The sequence below is a fragment of the Pelophylax lessonae genome (genome assembly GCF_965119305.1).
Source record: "Pelophylax lessonae genome assembly, chromosome: 5".
Taxonomy (NCBI): Eukaryota; Metazoa; Chordata; class Amphibia; order Anura; family Ranidae; genus Pelophylax; species Pelophylax lessonae.
This window is the reverse complement of record NC_138772.1, coordinates 53120406-53145708: the sequence shown is the minus strand read 5'-3', so window position 1 is coordinate 53145708 and position 25303 is coordinate 53120406. Positions and strand designations below refer to the sequence as shown.

At 44.1% G+C, this 25303-nt stretch overlaps 1 protein-coding gene across 1 annotated transcript in view; it reads left to right on the top strand.

Annotated features, from left to right (window-relative positions):
* VPS50 (VPS50 subunit of EARP/GARPII complex) overlaps positions 1-25303 on the top strand; it is a 428941-nt gene that overhangs the window by 182656 nt on the left and 220982 nt on the right. Inside the window, exon 10 of the mRNA XM_082258038.1 lies at positions 12736-12778. Coding sequence (XP_082114164.1) covers positions 12736-12778 — 43 coding nt within the window. The remainder of the gene's footprint in view (positions 1-12735; positions 12779-25303) is intronic.

Sequence of the window (25303 nt, the reverse complement as noted above, 5' to 3'; positions counted from 1 at the left end):
ATTACATTTTTTATACCATTTTTTAAAGGCTAATTTATACCAGCCTTTCTTAACCAGGGTTCCATGGAACCATAGAGTTCCTTGAGCAATATAACAAGGTAGGTATACCTTCCACTGATCATCACCAAGAAGTCGATTCTCTGCTGATCATCTAATGTACCATGAGTTGTAGATATAAATTCTTTTAACTGAGGTTCCCTGAACCCCATTATTTCAAGGGTTCACCTGTGTTAAAAAAAGGTGTAATAGTTCCATTTGACCCTATCACCGGCAAAGATTCAAGGGCTGTAGAATGCTAGGAGTCTTGGTTAGGTCACTTAGGGTTCACTTCAGCTGCAGTGCATAATATTCGGATCGCCTAGCCAGTGATGGCAAACCTTTTTGAGCCCAAGTGCCCAAACTGCAACAGGCGCAAGAGCAGCATGTCAGAGGTCATGTGACTGCATCCAGAGGAGGGGGGAGGACAGAACTCCGCTCACCCCACCATATGTCTGATCCCCAGGAGGAGATTACACATGGACTTCTACAGTAATGGTCCCACTAGTAGTCCCCGCCTTCCCCCGGCAGGTGCAGCGCCCGCTCCCCTCTCACCTGTGCACTTCGCTCTGAGCCCCCCCCCCCCGTAATCCCCATCCTCCAGGGGCAGCAGTGAAACTCGGCACTGCTCAGACTGCTCAGGGGTTGAGAGAGAGAGGGGTGTAAGAGAGAGAGGGGGAACTGAGAGGGAAGGGGACTGAGATAGGGGTTGAGAGAGAGGAGGGTGTGAGGGATGGGGCGCTGAGATGGGGGGGGGGCTGAGATATACAGGAGGGGCTGAGAGAGAGAGACCCTTAGCTCTGCTCCCCCCCTGTCCCTATCCCAGTCTTTCTCTGCAGGTAGTTCTGTGTATGATCATGTCCGCTACCTTCCATGCCAGTCTGTGTGCTCTCTGCTCTGTTCCTTCTAGTGCAGCGGTCTTCAAACTGTGGCCCGGGGGCCGGATGTGGCCCTTTGCTTGCCTTTATCTGGCCCTTGGGGCACTATATAACTAACTGACCCCAATGGGGATGTCAACTTCTCAGGTACCTGACTGACGAGCCCAATAGTGCAGAGGAAGGCCTCCCTTACGTATCTGACTTGCGGCCCCTAGTAGAGCAGACAGGTGGCACGGGAGAGCAGAATGGTATGAGGGCCTGGCGGGTCAGCTGTTGGACGGGCAGCTCCAAGGTCCCAGATGCTTTAAAAGGAGACCACCAGCAGGTAGGAGGATCCAGACAGCAGGCAGGCAGAAGGACGGAACGCCCGAGTCCACACTCACTCTCGGGGCTCACAGGCAAACAAATCAGTTCACAGGCCGGGTCAACAACAGGCGGGCGGCGTGGAATCCAAAGGAGCATGCAGGTTCAAGGTCTGAGGGGAGCCGAGGTCAGGTGCAGGGAGAAAGCAAGGGAAGTCCAAAGTCAAGCCGGGTCTTACAGGAGATCAATCACAGAAGCAGGTAAACAGGAGCAGGGGTCACAGGAAGCTGCAGATCAGACAGCAAAGACATAATGCTGCTTAGGAGTTTAAATAGAGCAGCCTGTTGCCAATCACTGCAATTAGTCTGCAGACTCTGCACTAAGTTAACCCTTAGGTAGCAGACCCATGACAGGTGAGGCATCATTCTCCCTACTGTGACCATCAATGGGGCACTAGTCTTCCATTGGTTCCAAATATAGGTCATTATTTTCATGATAACCAATGATAGAGCACATATCTTGGGGCATTTTCTACTCCCACTTGTTACAGTCCGGCCCCCTAAAGCCTGAAGGACAGTAAACTGGCCCTTTGCTTAGAAAGTTTGGAGACTTCTGTTCTAATGGCTCCCTTGCAGCCTGCGCCTCATGCCTGTCCTTATCTTCCAGGCCCCCAGTCAGCCTGTTCTCCTGGCCTCACTGTTGGTGTTTTAGCAGAGAGGAGGTTTGAGGAGTTCAGGCTCTGGAGTAGCTTCAGACAAAAAGGAATGACCGCACTTCTGATGAATTTTCAAAGAAAGTAGTATCTTTATTCCACATCAATCAAATGGCAGGTACAGGTACGCACTGTGAATGCAGGACAATCAGTGGACGCGTTTCACGACTGGATATGTCGCTTATTCATCACGATGATGAATAAGCGACATATCCAGTCGTGAAACGCGTCCACCGATTGTCCTGCATTCACAGTGTGTACCTGTGCCTGCCATTTGATTGATGTGGAATAAAGATACTCCTTTCTTTGAAAATTCATCAGAAGTGCGGTCATTCCTTTTTGTCTGAAGCTATCCTGGATTGCGGATCCAACCAGCACCTGATCCTAGCCTCACCTGGAGCGGTCTACCCTGTTTGGACTTTGCGAGTTCAGGCTCTGGAGGGCATCGGGGATGCTGCACCTGCTGCTCGCCTCTTTGGGGGTCAAGGAGGTAGTGAAGCTCTTTTCTCCCTCCCGGGCTCTCAGACCTATCTCTTGACCTACTCCGTGGAGGCTGTGGGGCTGCCCACTCACTCGCCTTGTGCAGATAGATTCCCACACCTCGTCCTTGCAGCTGTTTGCTGCCGAGCTAACGCCCCCACGAACCTGGACACTCCATTGATCTCCCTCTACCTGCTCGCGTGCCCACAAAGAGGGCTCTACGTGCCACCTGTGGCACGCGTGCCATAGGTTCGCCATCACTGGCCTAGACAATCCAAGTGGAAGTGGGTGCGGATACCTGTCAAAACCAGGTACCCGCTTAAAAGCGCCATTTGATAAGGAGAAGGGTGGGGGGGAGGCCTTAAAAAGGAACTTCCCCTTTTGGGTGAAGCACCACTTTAAGTAAGAGGAAAAAATCTGGAATTTTAAGTTGTCATCAAAACAGAGATAGAGGAAAATCTAAATGGACTCTTACATTTGTTCCAGAGACAATAGTCTAGGGATGGGCGGAGGTTCCCCTACTTTAAAAATGATTTACGCACTATGAATTGGCCAAACTATGAATTGGCCTGAATTGGCCAAACTAAAATACCCCAGAAAAGTATTAGACACTTCTCTTGAAAGTATATGAAATTGTTAGTGATTGTATAGCTTTAATCCTTTTATAATAAAAAAGAAACCTGGCATACTGGCCCTGCTGCACATAGCAGCCCTGATCCTCTTCTGGGGTGCCCGGCTAGTGCCCCTGGCTCCTCCTCCCTGCCAAGTGATCCCATAGAAAGCTGCTTTCTATGGGGGGCACTCGTGCAGGCTCGCTTCAGAGCCACCCTGTCTGTGCTTATTAACACACACAGTGCAGCTCTGCCCCACCCCTTGCTCCCTCGTTACAGGATTTGATTGAAAGCAGCAGGAGCCAATGGCTCCTGCTCATCTTTATCTGCCCAGTGAGGACAGAGAGCTTCTCCCCTGCACAGCGCTGGATCAAGATCAGGCTCAGGTAAGTATAAGGGGTGTGAGGGGGAGATCCTGTGACACACAAGGTTTTTTTCCTTTAAAGTGGTTGTAACCCTAAAACAAACAAAAAAAATCCTGTTCCTTTTAAGGCATGCTTTATAGCACAGTGCTTGTGCCATGTAATTTGTCCCTTCCTATATAGTAATATGCCTGGTTATTCCTGTGTCCCCCTGTCTCTGGTGACCATGGTAGTCATGACTGCTAAGCTATGATAACGTGGTCCGGTTACGTGCCTCCATCAGCTCCCTCTCTGCTGTGAGTTTCTCCCCTCTCCCTCAGAGTGTCAGAGTGAGAGCAGCTCTCCTCCCCACCCCTCCCTTCGCTATTCAGCTGCAATATGCAGCAAAATACATTGATCACCTCCGGATTATGCTGCCGTTGGCTACAGTGCATGTGCTTTTTTTTTTTTAAATGAAAAGGTTAAATACCTTTTCTCACACCGCTGCTGTGCAGTCATGTGACTTTCCTCTGCTGGCCGGCTGACATCACAGGGCAATCTCCGCCCCTCCCGCTTCTCTCCAAAGAAAAGAAGAGCAGAGGGGGGGTCACGTGACCGCACATCTGCGGTATGATAAAAGGTATTTAGCCTTTTTATTTAAAAAAAAAAAAACACATACACAGTAGTTACTGCCAGCATAATCCAGAGGGCATACCAGTAAAGCCAGTATGTGACTTTACAAACACTTTAATACATAGAATGTATGACGGTAAAAACAAAAACCTTTAGGCTTTAGAATCACTTTAATACAAATATCTAAAAGTCCATTCTTGGTACAATAAAAATCATTTAAGGTGCATGTTCTATCCAAACACGTCCTATTCACTTGTCTACGCGTTTCATGGCTATTCGGCTTCCTCAGGTCTGAGCTTAGGAGGCCCTGTACATCTGTCAGTTGTGTGGGAAATAAACAGGTTTTTCTCAACATTCTCACTTTCCAGACTGTAAAGTTTCTCCTCCAGAATAACAGGTGCTCTTTAATAAAGTAAATGTTTAATGCCGGTGATATTGAAGCCGTTATTTAAAAACTGGTCATGTGCTGACTTTGTTCTGTGTGATTTTGTCCTATTAATAGAAAAAGCTGTTATCTGTTGTCCTCATGCCATTCACCCGTTTTCTTTCATCTTCATAGAGGTCCGCTCTACCTGCGACACTAAATTGTAATCATTATTTTTTATAATGTATCAAAGTAACAGCATTAGATGTGGGCCCCTGACTTGTGCATTTATTAGTCATGCATGTAATAGAAGTCACCATCTACATGTGTTATACGTCCATCCTCCATTGCCCCATGGTGTAGATGCTCTAAGGCCATTCACATAATTGCTGGATGTCATTTGCTACATAGAACTGCACACCATAGTCACTTTCTTTAGTTAATTTCTCTTAATGGTTAATAAAAATTGCTAATGTTATCAGTTGAAGGGGGAATGTATAACAATGTTCGATGCAAGGACTTGTCTGATTTGAACCGCCTTCTTCACTATTAAAGTGGTTCTAAAGGCAGAAGGTTTTTTTATTTCAATGCATTCTTTGCATTAAAATAAAAAACCTGTGTGCAGCAGCCCCCCTAATACTTACCTGAGCCCCATCTCGATTCAGCGATGTTGCACGAGAGATTCGGCTGCCCGGGACTCTTCCTCCTGATTGGCTGACTTTTTGCGCCTGCTGCTGTCGATCAAGGTCAGTGAGCCAATGAGAGAGGGAGCGGGGCAGTGCTGCTGCTTTGTGTCTGAATGGACACACAGTGCATTGGCTCGGGTGCCCCCATACCAATCTGCTTGCTGTGGGGGCACTAAGCAGGAGGGAGGGGCCAGGAATGCAGACGAAGGACCCGAGAAGAGGAGGATCTGGGATGCTCTGTGCAAAAATCATTGCACAGGGCAGGTAAGTATAAGATGTTTGTTATTTTTAATGTTCAATATTTTTTATTAAAGATTTTACAAAAGAACATATAAAAGTAGGAAATTGGAACAGCCAACAAGCCAAAGAAAAAGGTTACGGCAACATTGTACAAACATGGCAATAATGTTCAAGAGTGTTCCATACATATGCACAGCGATCCCAATGTATAACATCTCGTGTCAAATAAATTGTTTCAAAGTGGTGATCGTCAGCACTCCTCACATAACAGAACAGCATGGGAGAAAATGAACTATAAAGAGACCGTCCATAATGGTTTGGGTTGTCCCAATTAATCAAAGAACCAAGCTAATAGGATAGAGAGGAAAGGAAAAGAAAGGGAAAAATGGAAAGAGAAAGAAAAGAAAAAAAAAAGTAAGAGCCCCCCCGGTCCGAGCCCCAATGCAAACATAGCATGCCTCCCCACTGTCAAGGAGCCTGTAGATAAGCCACCCACGGGTTCCACACTTTCTCAAACTTTATCTGAGTGTCTCTACGAATACTAGTCAATTTTTCATTGACCATGATCCAGGATATTTTATTTTTAACCATCACAATATTGAGGACTGGCGACTTCCAGGAACGTGCTATGGTTATTTTGGCAGCTAAGAGGATAAAAAAAATGAGGGTACGCAGATGTCTGGGGCCCTGGGGACGTGTTGTCCCGTCACTGAGTGAATCAGGTTAAATACCCGGATCCAAAAGCGCCGAACCTTCGGGCAGGACCACCAGACATGATGCATATCACCAACCTGTCCACAGCCCCTAAAACACAGGGAAGAGGCCCCAGGATACAATTTTGCTAGTTTGGACGGAACCAGGTACCAGCGAGACAATACCTTATAATTGTCTTCCACTAGGGAGGTATTAAGTATTCCTTTGTGCACCAAGGTCGACAAGGTTGTCCAGTCCTCCTCCTCAATCGTTTCTCCCAGATCTGTTTCCCATGCCCGTTGGTATGAAAGTTTGTGATTTTGATCATTGAAAAGCGCGTAGAGCGCCGATATACCCCCCCCCCCCCCGTGATTCCGCCCCACGCAGACATTGATTCTCAAAAAAAGTTCTGGAGGTAATGTCTACCTCCCCGGTCATTAAGGTACGGAGGAAATGTAGTATTAGGCAGAGGCGAAAAGTTTCCCCAGATGTTTGTTATTTTTAAACAAAAAAAGACTTTAGTATCGCTTTAAGGAAAATAAATAGTACAATGGTTTCTTTTATTTTAAACCATTTTTAAAAGTACATCAAAAGCAATTTTGTGTAAAGTAGGGAGTAGTCAATAACTCTGAAAAGTTTTTATTTTTTTTCTATCTTTTGGTGTTTTCATTTGCTGTCTTGTGAAACAGAAAGTGAGATGTCTCTTCAAATGTCCGATGTCTCTTCTTCTAGTTGTCACTGGAGCATGTGCCCTTATTGGAAGGTTTCCCCTCTATTCCTGTCCCACTGACTGTACTCACCAGGACATATAGAGAAGGTGAATCTCCCAAGGGGGAACGTCTGTTGGTGAGTTTCACCCTCACTGTTAGTCCTGGAGACCATTGTCTTTGCTACAACACGTCTCAGGATCTGGAGAAGAGCGGAAACGTTCCTGTTCTGCTGACAGCTGTCTAAGATAGGATATCACCTTGCTTTCTTCCTGCACTGTCTCTGGAACAAGAAATGAATCTCCCTGACACAAATTCTAACTAGGGTGACCTTGGCACACCTTCAAACTACTTCTCTAAACCTACTCCTTTGAGCCCACCAGGGACCTGTCACCTATACGGGCGAATAATTTGTGGCCAGGGGAATTCCCCACCCCACAGCCAGAGGTATACACTCCCCTGATACAGATGCATCTCAAAAAATTTGAATATTATAAAGTTAAAGGATTTCAGTAATTCAATTCAAAAAGTGAAACTCATAATTTTTATATAGATGTGTTACACACACACACACAGTGATGTATTTCAAGCATTTCTTTTTTAAAATTTGGATTATGGCATAGCTGGTGACACCCCAAAATTCAGTATCTCAGAAAATTAGAATACATAAGATCAATAATAAAAAAAAAAATTGTTTTTAATAGAGAAACGTTGGCTTACTGAAAAGTATGTCCATGTACAGTATATTATGCACTCAAAGGTCTGGGCTCCTTTTGCATGAATTACTGCATCAATGTGGCGTGACATGGAGGTGATCAGCCTGTGGCACTGCTGAGGTGTTATCGAAGCCCAGATTGCTTTTATAGCAGCCTTCAGCTCCTCTGCATTGTTGGGTCTGGTGTCTCTCATCTTTCTCCTGACAATACCCCACAGATGCTCTATGGGGTTTAGGTCAGGCGAGTTTGCTGGCCAATCAAGCACAGTGATACCATGATCATTAAACCCGGTATTGGTATTTTTACAGTGTGGGCGGTGCCAAGTTTTGCTGGAAAATGAAATCAGCATTTCCATAAAGCTGGTCAGCAGAGGGAAGCATGATCTGGAATTTCCTGGTGGAAGCCTGCGCTGACTTTGGACTTGATAAAGCACAGCAGACCAACACCGGCAGATGACATGGCTCCCCAAATCATCACTGACTTTGGAAAATGTTGTATTTAATTTGGAAATGAAGGTCCCAGAGTCTGGAGGAAGAGTGGAGAGGCACAAAATCCAAGTTGCATGAGGTCCAGTGTGAAATTTCCACAGTCAGTGATGATTTGGGGAGGCATGTCATCAGCTGGTGTTTGTCCACTGTGTTTTATCAAGTCCAACGTCAGCGCAGCCCTATACCAGGAAATTCTAGAGCACTTCATGCTTCCCCCTGTTGGTCTCCATTTCTTTGAATTCGGCGCCGCCGAGTACCCGGAAGTGATGTCATGACATGACATCACTTCCGGGTACTGGCGGCACCAAATTAAAAAAACTTACAGCATTCAAAACAGCCGAACTTGGCAAGTGCAGAGGAGGGGTTTGAGGTCTTTTAGACCCCCAGATCCCTCCACCACAGTATCTGTAGACATTAAAAAAAAAGAAATGTTTTAATGTCCGAAAATATCGGCCGATACCGATATCCGATGACCAAAATATCGGTATCGGTGGTAAAAAAAAACATATCGGTCGATCGATACTGTATATAAACCCACTTTACAGGTCTAATTGATCAACACTGACCGTGATCAGGTGACCTGGAATCTGATGTTTTGGATCCCGATCAATAGAACGGGGCCTTGAACTCCCGGTGAGGGAGTTGCAGTTAATAGGGCAACAACTTGTCATGCGACTTTGAACTCTTAAAGTCGCATGACAGGTGGCAGCAGTGTGAACCTGGGGCTCAATCTCAACTTCTCTGTTCTGTTTGTCAACACTGCACTCAATATCTGGTGGTGGTAAATGTAAAATGAAAATAGGCGAATGTACAATATATCATCAGTAAAGCGCTGCGTAAATTGACGGCACTATATAAGTACCTGTAATAAATAAAATAAAGATGCAATATTTCCTATTTTAACCAGATTATAAAGAAACAAACTAAAAAGGATTTTTTTTTTTTTAATTACTGAACAGATTTTCAGCTGCTTTTGTTGTAAAGCTACTGAAAAAAACCTTAGCAGAGCACGAACAAAAAGTGTGTAAATTAGTTATTCTGTTCAGTTAGGCTCCATTCACACATTTGTAAATTAAGTTGCGCTAAGTGTGATAAATGGAGATGTAAAGTCCATAAAGTCCCAATAGTAAATGATGATGACAAAATCCTAGATGTAATCCTGGACCAGACTCCCTTAAGGGTATAGGCTTACCAGATTCAGGTAAGAGAAAAGCAGATGCTCAATGAATCTTGTCACCTTGATAGAAGATCCAGGCCCACGTGAGCGGTAGACTCAATGGTCATTGGATCCAGACGACTATAATGGATGTGCCAAAGTGAAAAAAACAATGATGAAAGATAGGTGTAGAACCATCACCAGCTAGATGAGCCTCTTACCATGTGAACGAAATCAAAATGTGTAAAATCAGATTCCAATAAGACACCAAGATTCAGTACCGAAAAGGAACCAGTAGGGGTCACCTCTTACCAGATCTTTAGATCAACCACGCTTGTATGATATTAATTGGTTGGGGGTCCGGCAACAGACTCGAGCAACTGATCCTCAGATGTTCCCAATGTTCACCATTCAAAAAGAGAGAGAGAGGCTCCCATAGCGTAAAACAGTAAAATTTATTCCAAAAATAAAAGCAAGAACACTCACAGAAACCAGGATGGAATGAGCAATTGTATACAGCCGCCGGCCGAACGGCTTCGCTCGCCCGCACTCTCTGGTCACGATCGGATGACGTCAGTACGCCGTGCCCTGACGACGTTTCGTCACAGATGACGTTTTCAAAGATTGAAAGGTGGGTGAAATTGAAAGGTGGGTGAAATTGCAGCGATTCTGCCCGTGATTCCAGAATCGTGGCAAAACGCAGGACGCATTTGCGATGCCATTATTTCACAATGGCACCCCATGTGTGGTGCAATTTTTGCCACATTTATTGAGCGACAAAACACACAATCGCAGCAAAAATCTCAACGCCAAATGCTCCTGGCTTAGTGCCAAGATTGAGTTCATGAACTTCTTTATAGCGTTTTTGGAGCAGAGGGAGAAATGAAAATGAAATGAATGCCGTGTCAACAACGCACTGCAATACCTGTCATTGCTGACAGGGCTTCTTTCTTCACCCATCCTCCTTTCGGGTTCGCGGACTCTGGCTGTGTGAGTGACCAGAGCCGCTGTTTCCAGTACCGGACTCTGAAGGAATGGCCTGTGTTGCCGTTCTTTCAGAGCGCATGCGCCGGTGATGTCACTGGCTGCAAGTATAGTAAATTATCTCCTAAACTGTGCACGTTTAGTAGATGTTTACTGTACCAATATGTAAGCCTTATTATAGGCTTACCTATAGGTAAAATTCATGTATGGGAGTTTACTTCCCCCCCTCTGTGTCCTGACCATGATAATTATGGCTGCTGAGCTCTGATCACATGCCTGCCTTTGTCATCTGCAGCTCTCCTCTGTCCCCCTTGCCCCCTCCCTCCCTTTCTGTCAGCTCCATGTCGGTGTCTGTGTCTCCGCCACGCCTCCTGCCGCTATTAGTAAAAGATAAAATATTACAAATTGTCATTGCCAGCCCCTCTACTATATCTAGGAATACCACACTGTATAAGTGTTTTAATAAGACAAAGCTTTTAACCACTTCCCGCCCGCCCTATAGGCGATTGACGGCGGTAATGTGGTTGTGGCAGGATAATGCGCTCTGCGCGCCCCCGGTGATGCAACGTGTCAGTCTTGACTCCCCGCATCTCTGATCTCGGTAAAGAGCCTACTAATGTAGGCTCTTTACCATGTGACCAGCCGTGTCCAATCACGGCTGGTCACATAGTACACAGGAAGAGCCATTGATCGGCTTTCCTCAGTACGTGCCTGACGGGCATGAATAAAGGAGAGCCGATCTGCGGCTCCCCTGGCGGGGGGGGGGGGGGCTCTGCATCCATCATTGCCATCTATCAGTGCAGCCCACCAGTGCCCATTATTGCCCACCAGTGACGCCTATCAGTGCCCATCAGTGCCACCTATCAGTGCCCATCAATGCTGCCTATCAGTGTCCAGCAGTGCAGCCTATCAGTCCCCACCAATGCTGCATATCAGTGCTACCTATGAGTGATACATATCAGTGCCTATCAGTTCCGCCTATCAGTGCCCCCCTATCAGTGCCTCCTCATCAGTGCCTGTCAGTGCAGCCTCATCAGTCCAGGAAAAAACATATTTATTTACAAAATTGTATAACATAAACAAAACATTTTTTTTTCAAACTTTTCCGTCTTTTTTTTATTTGTTTAGCAAAAAAGAAAAAACCTTGTGGTAATCAAATATCACCAAAAGAAAGCTCTATTTGTGGGGGGAAAATGACATAAATTTGGTTTTGGTACAGTGTTCCATGACCGCGCAATTGTCATTCAAAATGCAAAAGCGCTAAAAGCTGAAAATTGGCCTGGGCAGGAAGGGGGTGAAAGTGCCCTGTATTGAAGCGGTTAAATACCTTGTTAAATACCTTTTTTACAGCTATCTTCAGGCCGATCACGTGACTCCCGGCCGAGGGGCTGAGCAGCCACTTGACCTCCCCGGCTGACGTCAGAGGGAGATCTCGGCCACTCCCTCTATAGTCCGGGGATCGGAGTAGTAGACCGCCCGAGAGTCATGTGACCATCCTGAAGATATCTGTAAAAGATATTTACAAGCTTAGTTTGCATAAAGCACCTATACAGTGTGGTATGCCTAGATGTAATAAAGGGTTTGACAGTGAATTCCATGGTTTTGGTAACAACCACTTTAATCACACCCACACGCATCCAGTTTGTTTTTCTGTGCTGGTGGTTGCACCTGCAACAGGAATCGCCTGCACAGATGTGAACCTAGAGTAAGACCACCCTGTCCACGTTGACAACACTGCTATACTATAGGTTTGCAGAACGAATAGTGTTGTCACCCTGTTAAAGGATGTGAAAAAAATAACATATCTATCAACAAGTAATAAAACTGTTATTGGGGGGGGGGATTCTTCTCCATTGATGTAAGGTCTAATGGCGCTTTTCCACTGCATGGAACCGAACGGTTCGGCTCGCTTTTGTGCTTTTCCACTGCTGGTACCGCATGGTACGGTGTAGGAACGGTTCGGTACAGTACGGTACGGCGGCGCTTTTCCACTACATAGAACCGAACAGTACGGCTCTCTAAAACAGTACCACCTCCATTGTGGTTCCAAGAGGTACCATACCGGTACCATATCCCACAATCCTTTGCCTGCAGTCACTACTAGCCACTGATTGGTCAGAGAATCGTTGTTATCCCACCCACTTAACCTTAGTACTACTTTAGTGGAAAAGCAAACCATACCAAACCGTACCGATCGGTTCCAACGCCGTACCATGCGGTACCAGCAGTGGAAATGCAAACCGAGCCAAGCAGGGCCGAGTAGAGCCGAGCCGGTACTTGCAGTGGAAAAGTGCCATAAGCTCCCAGTACTGACTTCATCCCCAGCAGTGTAAGATCCTCTTCTCCGGGGTCCACTGTCTTCTTGATTTGTCCATTGGGCAGGCATTGATGATGTGTCATGCTTGGATATACATTATCTCAGCACCTGGCTCCTTTTTCACCCTGTTAAGAGATGGAAAAATAACAGATGCTACTGACAAGGTCAATAGGTGATAAAACTATTATTACTGGGGGACTTGAAAATACAAAAACTGCTGTGGTAATGCTACTAACAGACTACATCATGTATGTCATTTTTTCTATTTTTCCCCTACCTCCCACCACTTTATCCATTTCTCTACAGTCATTAGCCAGTACTGGTGACATATTGCATTGTCTGTGTTTTTGTGCTTCTGTGTTAATGTTTTTTCATGTATTTATTTTGCAGTGAACTGAATTCAAAACTGCAAGACACTTTGGAGCAAATTGAGGTAAGACACTTATTAAGCATTGTTGGTCTGATGTGATTAGTATTAGACGTAATTGTGCAATTAGAGGTAAATGTATGTTGCTTTTGTTCTTGTTGTGTGTTTACTGGTTGATATAATAGACTGGATGGACACATTCAAGTCCAATTACAGTCAAGTAAAAATGCTTTTAAAGCGGAATTAAAGGTAAAGGCCCTGCAACCAGGTAAGCTATTTACCACAGGATAAAGTATTTTCGGCGATAAAATAAACTTACCTGCCTGTTTGCAGTCTTCTTTACAATATAGACTCAAGGTACATTCTTGACATGGTACCTGTGTGCAGGTATGAATTAACTTTCATATACATGCTACTTAATCAGGTACTGGCCAGTCAAAATGGCCAAGAACTTGTAAGAAGCCAGGGAGAAGTTGCTGGTGAGGGACTTCACACGTCTGATCATTTGTGGGGTGCTTTAAAGCGGAGTTCCAGCCACATTTTCATCTTTACATCATGCATACCTATATCCCTTTCTAAACTCGATTTGGCTATTTTTTTTTTTATGTTCCCTTACTTTATTTTTAATGAAAAATAATTTCCATTCCTCCCACTTCCTCCTTATACGGCCGCAGCCGCCGACCTCATTTCCTGCTTTGCATTGACTCCTGGGAGATGAGTGTCATCAAAAAATATGTAGCAGAAAAAAAATTGGCCTAAAATGTTAAAAAAAAAAATATTTTTTAATTTTTCTTTTGGGAATGTTATAAAGCGGAATTTGAAAAATATAAAATATATTTTTGTTTTCAGAATTGTAGCTTTTTTTCGTATAAAGCGCAAAAAATAAAAATCGCACAGGTGATCAAATACCACCAAAAGAAATCTCTATTTGTGGAAAAAAAAAGACATCAATTTTATTTAGGTACAGCGTCGCACGACCGCGAAATTGTCCGTTAAAAATAACGCAGTGCCGAATCGCAAAAAATTTGGTTTGATCAATAAGGGGGCAAATCCTTCCAGTCCAGAAGTGGTTAACTTCATCAATTAAAAAAATGCAAAGTGAGCAAACAGAAGAAAAATTAAAAACAAATCAATATTTGGTGTGATCACCCTTTGGTTTCAAACCAGCATCAATTCTTCTAGGTAGACTTGCACACAGTTTTTGAAGGAACTCGGCAGGTAAGGTTGTTCCAAACATCTTGGAGAATTAACAACATATCCTCTGTGGATGTAGGCTGCCTCCAAATCCTTTTGTCATTCAATGTAATCCCAGACAGACTCCATGATATTGAGATACAGGCTCCGGTGCTACATTTGGCACCCTTGGGGGGGGCATGGGAGGGGGTACTTGTTTTTAACAGGTACCCTGTCCCTACTTCTGAACTTTAGCAGTATTATTCGATTTATAACATTTTAGGCCAGTTCAGGTTCACCTCAACCAAAAAAAACACACATCTGCCCTAGTGTGACAAAACTTTATTGGAAAAAAAAAAAAATACAAAAAAGGATAAAAAACTCTAACCAATACACTCACATTTGGTACGAAGTGGAAATGGCACATAAGTCTTCTGGCAGCTCTCCTGGGTTGCCACCGTAAGATCCATATGGAGGTAGGATTACTATCCAGCTGGCTGGCTGGCTGACTGACTGATGTCTTGGCAGCATAAACTTCAGGCCTCCATGGCTCAGCCCAGCATGTCTATCATACTGCACATGCGCTTGGGTCCAGCCGGCACCGCGCACAGTTGGTACAAAGCCGAAAGGAAAGCCGGTAGGGAGGAAACACAGACGTCAGCAAGTTGCCATTAAGACGTGTTTTGGAGTGGCCTCATTTGACAAGTCACTTCAAGTTTGCTTTCATTGGAATGTATTCTAATAATGGGTTACAATATTCCAATTTAAAGCTACTTGAATTGTTCTAGGTGTGGCTGTCTTGCAGCAGATCTCCTTCACATGTTTTGGTCCTGCCCCCATATTAACGGCTACTGGAAATCTATTTTCGCTATCTTTAATGGTAAATTACATTTACCGGTCCCACACACGCCTGAGGTGGGCCTGTTGAGTGTGTTGAATGATATCATACACCGTGTGCATCCTAGGATCTTGCTCCGTATCCTACTGTTCTATGCCAGGAAGCTTATTTTACTACATTGGAAAAGTGTTGAACCTCCTACCATGCAACAATTCTATGTTTTAGTACGAGGTGATGTACCACTTTATAAACTTTTCTCTAAGAGTAGAGGGTGTCCTGATAAGTTTACTAAAATTTGGCAGCCTTGGCTTGATGTGGAGGATTCATTCTGGGCAGATGTCCCTCTGCCCTCGAGCTCGACTGCTGACTGAGACTGTTGTGGTCCCAGGTGTACTGAGGGATTATCTGGTTAATATGTTGTGTATTACCTGCTCCCTCCCCCCGCGGGGGTAGGTACTTGAGGATAGAGGGAGGTGTGTGTGCGTGGTTGTGTGAGTGTTGGGGTGTATGTGGGTGTGTGTCCTTGTTTGTGTTGGTAGTCTTGTTCAGTTCCTGGTTTTCCCACTCCCTTATTCATCCCAGGGTGGGGCTCCCTTATGGTGTTCTGCTGGGTGTGTTACACAGCTGCTGTTTGACATTTTGGGGAAATATACGCTTGAAGCCCCCCCCCCTTTCCTCCCATTCCCCCCCCCCCCCCCCCGGGCCCTGTTGGCCTTCTTGTCATGTTATTCAGCAGTGCCTTCCATTGACCTAATGTATTTTCATTGCCTGTTATATCTATATTTTTCTTATTGGCATTGGATGTACTTGTATTTTATGTTGTTGGTTAAAAATTCATAAATAAACACCTTTCAAAAAAAAAAAAAAAAGCTACTTGAATCACTTCAATGGCAAAAATAGAAAAACCCAATCAAAATGCCCTTTTACACCCTCTCAAAACACATGATGTCCTGGCCCTGAGGTTCTCTTCTTGTGTGTACAAGAGATGGAGTTTGAGTATCCACATCGCTGCCTGCTTGACAGACACTTCCTATTGGTTGTCCAGCAACAGGGTTCTCTTAGGATCTAGAAGACGATGTCGGCAAAAAATGCCTAGCCATACCAGGCATCCCGGCAATGGGTTACCAGTCCCCTGCACCTAGAAACAGCTTACGCTGAGGCAAGGACAGCGGACTTAGCATAAAAAAGAAAAAAGTCTGATTGGGTAACTACAGGAGGGAAGGTGGATGGGAGGGGGTTCCATTTTTACCAAATGATAGACTTTACCATACAAATAGCACTTAATGGAGTCTCTATTAAAATGCATCAGGTGACAAATATGCAGTCACAGAAAGAAGATGTAATAAAATAGGTGAAGTCTGACGGATAACGTGGATGAAAATAAATCACAATAAATCACAAAACAAAACCAGGAGGAATAACATTTACTATGCAAACGATTATTGAGCAGCGGGAGTTATTACTGCTGAAGTTAATATTGGCTCTGGGAAAGATATTAAAGCTGCACACTGTAAATGAACTGAGCTGTTTTCGATAAATAATTCATCTGACCAATAAAAGACAAAGCCCGGACACGCGCTAACCCCGGGGAAATCATTCCCATCAACCCGTGTTTGTCTTATATGCATAGTAATCATCTATAATCTATGGATAAAAGGGATAGAGGCATTCTCACTGCAAATGGCTAAACAATCACATGTTGACATGCAGACAAAGCGTGACAATGATGACATGTTTTACATCTACAGCGGTGTGATAGCCAATTAAAATGGAAATCATCAAAGGAAACATTGATTTGAAAATGTAAGTAACAGCAACAAATTAGCATTAAAGCAGCAAACTGCAGGTAAAACGCCCTCCATGAAACCTTGTATAAATAAATATACATATATTTAACCACTTCTGGACCGGGCCTTTTTCTGAGACTTGTTGTTAAAATCATTTTTATTTGCTAAAAAATTACTTAGAACCCCAAAACATTATATATATATATATATATATATATATATTTTAGCAGAGACCCTAGAGAATAAAATGGAGATCATTGCACTATTTTATATCACACCGTATTTGCACAGTGGTCTTACAAACGCAATTTAAAAAAAAAAAAAAATAAACTTTTTTTTAAATTAAAAAATATGAACAGTAAAGTTAGCCCAGTCTTTTCTATAATGTGAAAGATAATGTTACCCTGATTAAATGGATACCCAACATGTCATGCTTGAAAATTGTGCACCCTCGTGGAATGGCGACAAACTTTGGTACCTAAAAATCCCCATAGGCAACACTTTAATTATTTCTCCAGGTTACCTGTTTAAAGTGTTAGCCCCGACGCTAGCATTGTTACGCCAATAGGGGATTGCGGTACTGGGCTACTTGGACAACCTCTTTTGTGAGCAGTCTCCTCATTCTCTGGTGGAAAACCTGAAGATCACCATATGAACTCTGTGAGAGTTCGGCTGGATTTAAAATTTTCAGAAGTCTGCTCTGGTTCCATCCACAAAGCTGGCCTATGTGGGTCTGACTCTGGACTTGGCCTTAGCCAGAGTGCTCCTTCCTCTGGACAAACTCCAGAAATTGCAGGCTGCAATTCGTCTCCTGCTGTCCAGCAGATGGTCATTCCTCTGGACTTGCATGCGTGTGCTGAGCATGATGGTGCCTATTTTCAAGGTATTTCTGTTTGCACAGTTCCATAGGAGGTCCCTGCAAAGGGAGATTCTGGGCAAATGGGACAAGAATCCGCAGACTCTGGACAATCAGATCCGGCTGAGCCGGGGAAGGAAAGAGTCTCTAATATGGTGGCTTCCTTCTCCTGCACTGGGCTGGGTAAATCCTTCCTCCCCTTGTATTGGACAGTGGTCACCACGGATGCCAGCCTGTCTGGCTGGTGAGATGTCCTCGGCAAAAATTCTGCTCAGGGGAGTCCAGACTGCCGATCAATGTCTTGGAACTCTGAGCGATCAGACTGTGCCTGGAACATTGCACGGATCGTCTTCAGGGATGTCCCGTGCGCATTTAATCAGACTTGTGCCACCTGCAAGTATTGTGTTTATAATTCCTGTTGGCCTCTTTGACCTTAACTTTTCCTCCCTGCGCTCAACCGAACCCTTATATTTTTAGGTAGTTGAGAATTCAAGTACCAAAGGTACCTGCATATACCTGCATCAGCATTCATAGCCTATGGTCAACCCAAATGCCATGCTGTTCTGATAAGGCAAAGCTTTCGTTTCATTTTATTTTATTTTATTTACTACAGGTACTTATGTCAATTTACGCAGTGCTTTGCATGTATATTATAACTTCACATCAGTTCCTGCGCTCAAGGAGCTTACAATCTATGGTCCCTAACTCATACACACACATACTAGGACCAATTTAGACAGGAGCTAATTAAACTGGGTTGTAAAGATTTTTTGAATAAAATAATTAACATGTTATATTTACCTGCTCTGTGCAGTTGGTTTTGCACAGAGTTGCCCAGATCCTCCTCTTCTCAGGTCCCACACGGCACTCCTGGCCCCTCCCTCCTCTCAGGTGCCCCCACAACAAGCAGCTTGCTATGGTGGCACCAAGCGGAGCCGCTGCTCTGTGTGTCCATTCACACATGGAGCTGAGGTTCACCCTTTCCCCCTCCGTCTCCTGATTGGCTCACTGGCTGTTATTGACTGCTGTTAATAGTCAATCAGGAGTGCAAGTCCCCGGAGCGGCAAGGCTGTCGGGGACATCGCTAGATCAAGAGGTGGCTCAGTTAACTATTGGGGGGGGGGGGGCGCTGCTGCACACAGATGAAGGTAAAAAAAACCTTGTGCCTTTACAACCACTTTAACCTACCAGCATGTCTTTGAAGTGTGGGAGGAAACCAGAGTACTCAGAGGAAATCCGTGCAGGCACAGGGAGAACCCTGATTAGCCGTGGTAGTATCCTGTGTGTTAGAATACTTGGCGTCCAGACGTTTCTTGATATTTTGTTTTATGTTGTCATTGTTTTTCGTCCTATGTTAGCATGCTAGACATGCACTGTGGAAGTGGTTCTGTGTATTTCCCGTTGAGGGAAACGTAAACCCCAGAAAACACTTTTATTAGGAATTCAATTTTTAATATCAATAAAATTATTAAAATTTTGTACCCAATATGCACAGAAATAGCTTCTTTCCTTCCCCGGTCTCTTGACACAGGGACTATTTTTTCTGTAGGCACAGGGAATATTAGCTTCTATTTCTACTATTACAGATTACATTACAATTAAGATCGGTACAGCACTCCACTTTATTTCCTCTTTTCTGATCTTTTAAAGAGTTACAATACAGGATATACATTTCAGGATATCATATGATATGGGGGGTGTCATCTATCTATGATAAATTCCTAAATTTGGACACATTCAGCTAATTGGGATGCGCTTGTTTATCTCCTCAAAATCCACCACCCTATGTGAACACATTACCTGAAACCCTACCGTCAAATGTACTTCCCAAACTGATTGTTTTCTGTTCCTAATAATACTTCAAATACTTGTGGTTAAACTAAGCCAGCAATTTCTCCATTTTCTATGCAAGCCGTTTCCTGAATACAACATCTTTAAACCTTAATGTAGTTCTCCACCTTTAATTTCATAAGCATTGCAAATACCTGTAAATGAATAAATTCTGCAGAAAATCAATATTCAAAGAGATCAATATCCCATCAGGGAGAGCCTGTAAACTCCATCTTTGGGATTCAAACATATGACCCTAGTGCTGCTAGGCGGAAGAGCTAACATTCTTTGCCCACACATCCTGGCAGTACCTAAGCTTCCTCTCCGCTACCCACTTTCCACACATTTCTATTGGCTATTGAGTCAGCCCATCATAATGGGAATGTATGGGGACCGGAGGGAGCTGACAACCTTGCACACTACCAGTAGGACCTTTCTTTGTATCCTGGAAACTAGTGATCGACCGATATCGGTTTTTCGTTGCCGATACAGATATTTTGGTCAATGCATATCGGTATCGGCCGATATGCGCCGATATTTTCGTACATTTTTTTTTTTTTTATTTGACAGGTACTCTTGTGCAGGGATCTGGGGGTCTAAAAGACCCCAAACCCCTCCTCTGCACTTAACCACTTCCCGCCCGCCCTGTAAGGGATTGACAGCAGGAAAGTGGTTGCATTATCCTGACCGGACGTCATATGACAGCGGCAGGATAATGCGCTCTGCGCGCCCTCACTCTGACACACCACATCTCTGATCTCGGTAAAGAGCCTACTGACGTTGACTCTTTACCTTGTGACCAGCTGTGTCCAATCACAGCTGGTCACATAGTACACAGGAAGAGCCGGTGGGATGGCAATCAGGGCTCAGGGAGCCCGCCAGTGCCCTCCCCATCAGTGCTACCCGCCAGTGCCCTCCCCATCAGTGCTGCCCACCAGTGCCCATCATTGCCATCTATCAGTGCCGCCCACCATTGCCCATTATTGCCCACCAGTGCCACCTATCAGTGCCACCCACCAGTGCTGATCAGGACCGCCCATCATTGCCACCTATCAGTGTCCATCAGTGCCGCCTACCAGTGCCCACCAATGCTGCATATCAGTGCTACCTATCAGTGCCACATATCAGTGCCGCATATTAGTGCCTGTCAGTGCAGCCTCATCAGTGCTCATCAGTGCAGAAAAAAACATATCTATTTACAAAATTGTATAACATAAACTAAAAACTTTTTTTTTTTTTTCAAACTTTTCTATTTTTTTATTTGTTTATCAAAAAAGAAAAAACCTTGTGGTGATCAAATACCACCAAAAGAAAGCTCTATTTGTGGGAAAAAATGACATAAATTTGGTTTAGGTACAGTGTTGCATGACTGCGCAATTGTAATTCAAAAGCTGAAAATTGGCCTGGGCAGGAAGGGGGTGAAAGTGCCCTGTATTGAAGTGGTTAAAAGCATTCAAAACCCCAAGTTTGGCTGTTTTGAATGCTGTCATTTTTTTTAATCTGGCGCCGAGTACCGAGAAGTGACGTCATGACATAATTTCCGGGTTTTTGCATGGAGACCCGATCAGAGCTGAATGCAGCTTTGATTGGGTCTTCGGCTGCTGTACCAGCTGGTCGCCCGGGTCTCCCGGTGGGACGTGAGCCCCAAGCAAGCTGCGGAAGGTGGCGGGAGGGGGGGGCATCCCCTATCGCTCCTTGTAATGACAGCCGAGCAGCTTCTCAGCCGCATAGGTTGTCATTACAAGACAGCCGACCATCGGCTATGGACGCCGGTACTGGGGTGATGCCGGTAGCTGCAGCCATCGCTCCGGTACAAGCAGATTCCGCAATATCCGTAATATCGGCCACCTTGATTCCGATATATCAGGGAAAGTGCAGATCGGCCCTCGATATATCGGCTTTGCTGATAATCGGTCAAACTCTCTTGAAAACCTCTTACACCCTTCATCCATGCAACCTCACCTCTCACACAGTTTGCCTATGAAAATAGTGAAGCTGCACACCACGGATCCCTTGCAAGCAAAAACTTTATGCAGTGACAGACACGCCCCCCCCATGTCCTGCCGCTGGACCCATTCATACCAGGGCAGTCCACTGCAGTGCATTTAATTAATTGGCATTATGTCTTGCGTTCACATATGTTGCGTTAAAGCGTGCCTTTCATTTCAGTGTGCTGCTAATGCACAACAGTGGAGCAGAAATCTTCCCTGTAGTGCGGTCCTTCATGTTGCGATGTACTGCAACACAGGCGCATTGGGACGCCAAACACCATGAATGGAACCACAACACACGCAATGTATGTTACTGCAGCGAACTAGTGTGAATGGGCCCTTAAAGTACTAAAGTAGGCTTGGGTCCTTCACTAAGCTTTTAAAGGCGAAACCCAGCCAGAGGCCCACCAGTCTGACTGTTCTTGTAAACTGTCAGAAACTTATGGCCGGAATACACGATAAATCGGCCGAAAATTTCCATTCAGCGAAGAATCGGCCGATATTCTTCTCGTTAATGCCCAGCCATCCGTGACCGATATCGATATTGTGAACGAAAAATCCCGTTTGAAAAAACCGAAAAATTCTGTCGTCTCGTTTGCGAAGGAACGATATTCTATACGTTGGTGTTAAGGTCGTTCATTTAAAATCTGTAGAACATCATCACGCATGCACTGTTTCGATGGTTGGCGGTCAAACGGTCGGGCGATATTCGGCCCGTGTATTCCAGCCATTAGTCTAAACTTTTTTGTTTTCAACCAACATTTGGGAAATTTACAGCCATCTGCTTTTCTTACTTTTTTTTTTAGTAATTAACTTGAAGATTACTTTTAAAAAACATAGATTTCTCCTGGCATAAATATATCCTGTCTGCTGGCGAAGATAAATATTTTTGTCCTTCGCATCACAAGGCCAAACCTCATCAAGCGGCAAATAGAAATCCTATAAAAAAATAAATGTTGCTTACTTAAAAATTGGATTTTGAGATTAAGTTTAGGAAAGTTAATAGAGCAAATATTTTTTATTTTGGATTCAACGCCAGATTATTGAACTATAAAGTGCTATAAAAACACAATCCTGGTGACAGTTTTCAAAGTGTCGTCTCTGAACTGACAATAGACTTTAAATCTTATTGTACCGGTAGATTAAATTACTTTCTATAACAAAAAAGGCAGTGTTAAACAAGTTGTTGGGTGTGCTGTTATTGCTTTTTTTAAATTATTAAAAAAAAAGCAAATCATCAACTTTGTACTGTCAAGCTTTTATTTTCAGAGTTTTAGGCCATTTTTATTTTGTTTATCATCTTGTCCCTAAGGGTTGTGCTTTAGATACAAATCTGCAGCTAAAACATTTACAAGAAGTCTGCAAAGGTTCTCATTTATCAAGGTCATAGTACAGCTAATAGTAATGTTGAAGACCTTTTGTAGCTTCTCCAAGCCATTTCTTTAGCTCAAATGAGTGTCTGGAAGATCCCCCAGCATTAGGCGTTCTAGCAAACTGGAACAGCTATCCCTAAACGGGGGTGAGGGCCTTTATAACCTTCCGTCTACCACATATACTGGTGTTTTAAAGCGGTACTAAAGGGATCTATATTAAACTTCCCTTCAAAGGCTCCCATCCCTTACCAGTGCCGACATCTTCTCCTGTTTGCCAGTCTTTGGCCGTCTTCATTGGCCAGCGTGGAATGACATCACTCTTATGCATATGCAGGGACAGTGCCGGCAATGTAAGCTGAGCTGCACATCGCCAGAGAAGACAGCAAGCAAGCAGATAGCTGTATTTTATTGCAGAGGAGACTTTGCATGATCCATCCTAAATGAGTAAATCATAATCGTACTGAGGATTTTATATATAGATATATATAGATATATCCATCCATTTGGTTGTTTTAAATCTGGCTAGGCAGCTTACATTGTACTTGCTGTACCTCTTTAGTGGCCTTAGTTATAATCATTTACCCAGCATTGTATGAATTATCTTACCATTTTATATTTCTTTAGTGGTCTATGTATCCTTTTTAATTAGGTTTGTAAAATAGTTAATTCAGGTCATTCATTTAACCACTTAAGCCCCAGAAGATTACCCCCTTCCTGACCAGGGGTTTTTTTGCGATTTTTTTTTTTTTTTTACTGTGTGATTTTAACGGACAATTGCGCGGTCGTGCGACGCTGTACCTAAACGAATTTGACGTCCTGTTTTTCCCCACAAACAGAGCTTTCTTTTGGTGGTATTTGATCACCTGTGCGATTTTTTTTTTTTTTGATCATGCACTATAAACAAAAAAAGAGCATAAATTTTGCAAAAATAACAATATTTTTCACATTTTTTTATATGAAATTCCCCAAAAAAAATGTAAAAAATCAATTTTTTAACATTTTCGGTCAATTTGTTTTATGCTACCTATGTTTGGTAAAAAAAATCGGAAAAGCGTATTTTGATTGGTTTGCGCAAAAGTTATCGAGTTTACTAACAAAGGGAAAGATTTATGTCATTTTTGGTGTTTTTTTTTTTTTTTTTTAACGAGTAATGGCGGCAATCTGAGATTTCTTTTTTTGCGGGACTGCGACATTGCGGTGGACAGATCGGACCCTTAACTGACATTTTTTACACTTTTGGGGCTACCAGTGACATTACTGCAGTAATCAGTGCTATACATATGCACTGTTACTGTAAAAATGACACTAGCAGGGAAGTGGTTAACTGTATTGGAGTGGGAGGGGTTAAGTGTGTCCTAGGGGCATGTTTGTAACTGTGATGGGACATGTCTACTATTGTAAAAACAGAGATCAACGGTTCTACATAGTAGAACCGTCTGATCTCCATTTTTACACAGGGGAGAATGACAGGCGGCTTGTTTACATTAGCCGCCTGCCTTTCTTCCGCTCTACCGACGATCGCCGAGTGACGGCGGACATCGGCTTCGCCGGTCACACGCACTGACTGCTTAGTGAACGAGCCGCGGCGGGCGCTTAAAAGCCGGCTTTTCTCCTTTTGGGCTGGCTTGACAAAGGTGGCCTTGCCCCTGAAATGCGTAGCAGCCTGCCCATCTTGTGACATTGCTTTGCCCTCTGTCAGTGTGCCATAGATGCTACCAACGATCCCTCTGCCTGGCAGATCTGACGCCATACACCGCTGCTGTTTCACCGGCTGATGAGTTTATCATCTTGGCACGGCCTCCCCCTCTATTGCTACTCTGGTTAAAATAGAGCATCTCTCTTGTAAGTGTGCTATTTTTAAAAAGGTGATGCCACATTGATTTTACTAAATCCTGCGCTCTGCTGCTTTGTTCTTTTGCTTGAGCACAGGAGGCCAGCTTCTCGGCAGGAGTGGCATTCAAAGAATGTTTTGCATTTTCTGAATAAATGCAGAGCATTCTCTGATTGGACAAGCTGGAGAGCGTGACCCCGCCTCCCCACCTCATAAAATCAATTAATGTTTTCGCATTCGGCCGACCTCCTGTGTTCACCATCATCGGGCTGGCTGCCAAGTACAAGACCCAAAAGCAAGTGGAGATAATTGGAGTAGTGGTTGTTCACTTTAGTGATCCCCAGCTTCCAAGAGCATTGGCCACGCTGGACCAATGTAAATATGTGCCTGGAGTTTCTCTTTTAAGGATGAATTCCAGGTATGGCAATTTTAAATTGAATGGTTCTAGCTGGACTACTGTAACTAAGTATGTATGTGTCATACCTGTGGGATACCCGTGGAAAGCTGGAAATCCATCAAAGAACACTTTTGCATTCATTAATAAAAAAATGCAAAGTGTTCTCTGAAGGTTCCCTTGCAGAGCTAGCGAGCTCCTGTGTTTACAGTGCAGCAGGGCAGCCGCTCGGCATGGGACCCAGAAGCTAGTGGAGATCACAGTGATTTCCAGCTTCTAGAGCAGGGGTAGTGAACTAAAATTCAAGGAGGTCCGGTAACTATAAATGGTTTCTGGCCAAGGTCTGAATCACAAGTCTGTGCCATGAAAGATTGTACGCATCTTCTTTCCTTTTTTTGACGCAAGCCGCACTCTTACTGTTTCCTCCACACACTCTGGTAATACTCTGTAAATGTAAAAGTCCCCAATAGTTTTCCCCCTTACATCAGGTGCCCCTACCAGAGTATTTAATCACTTGG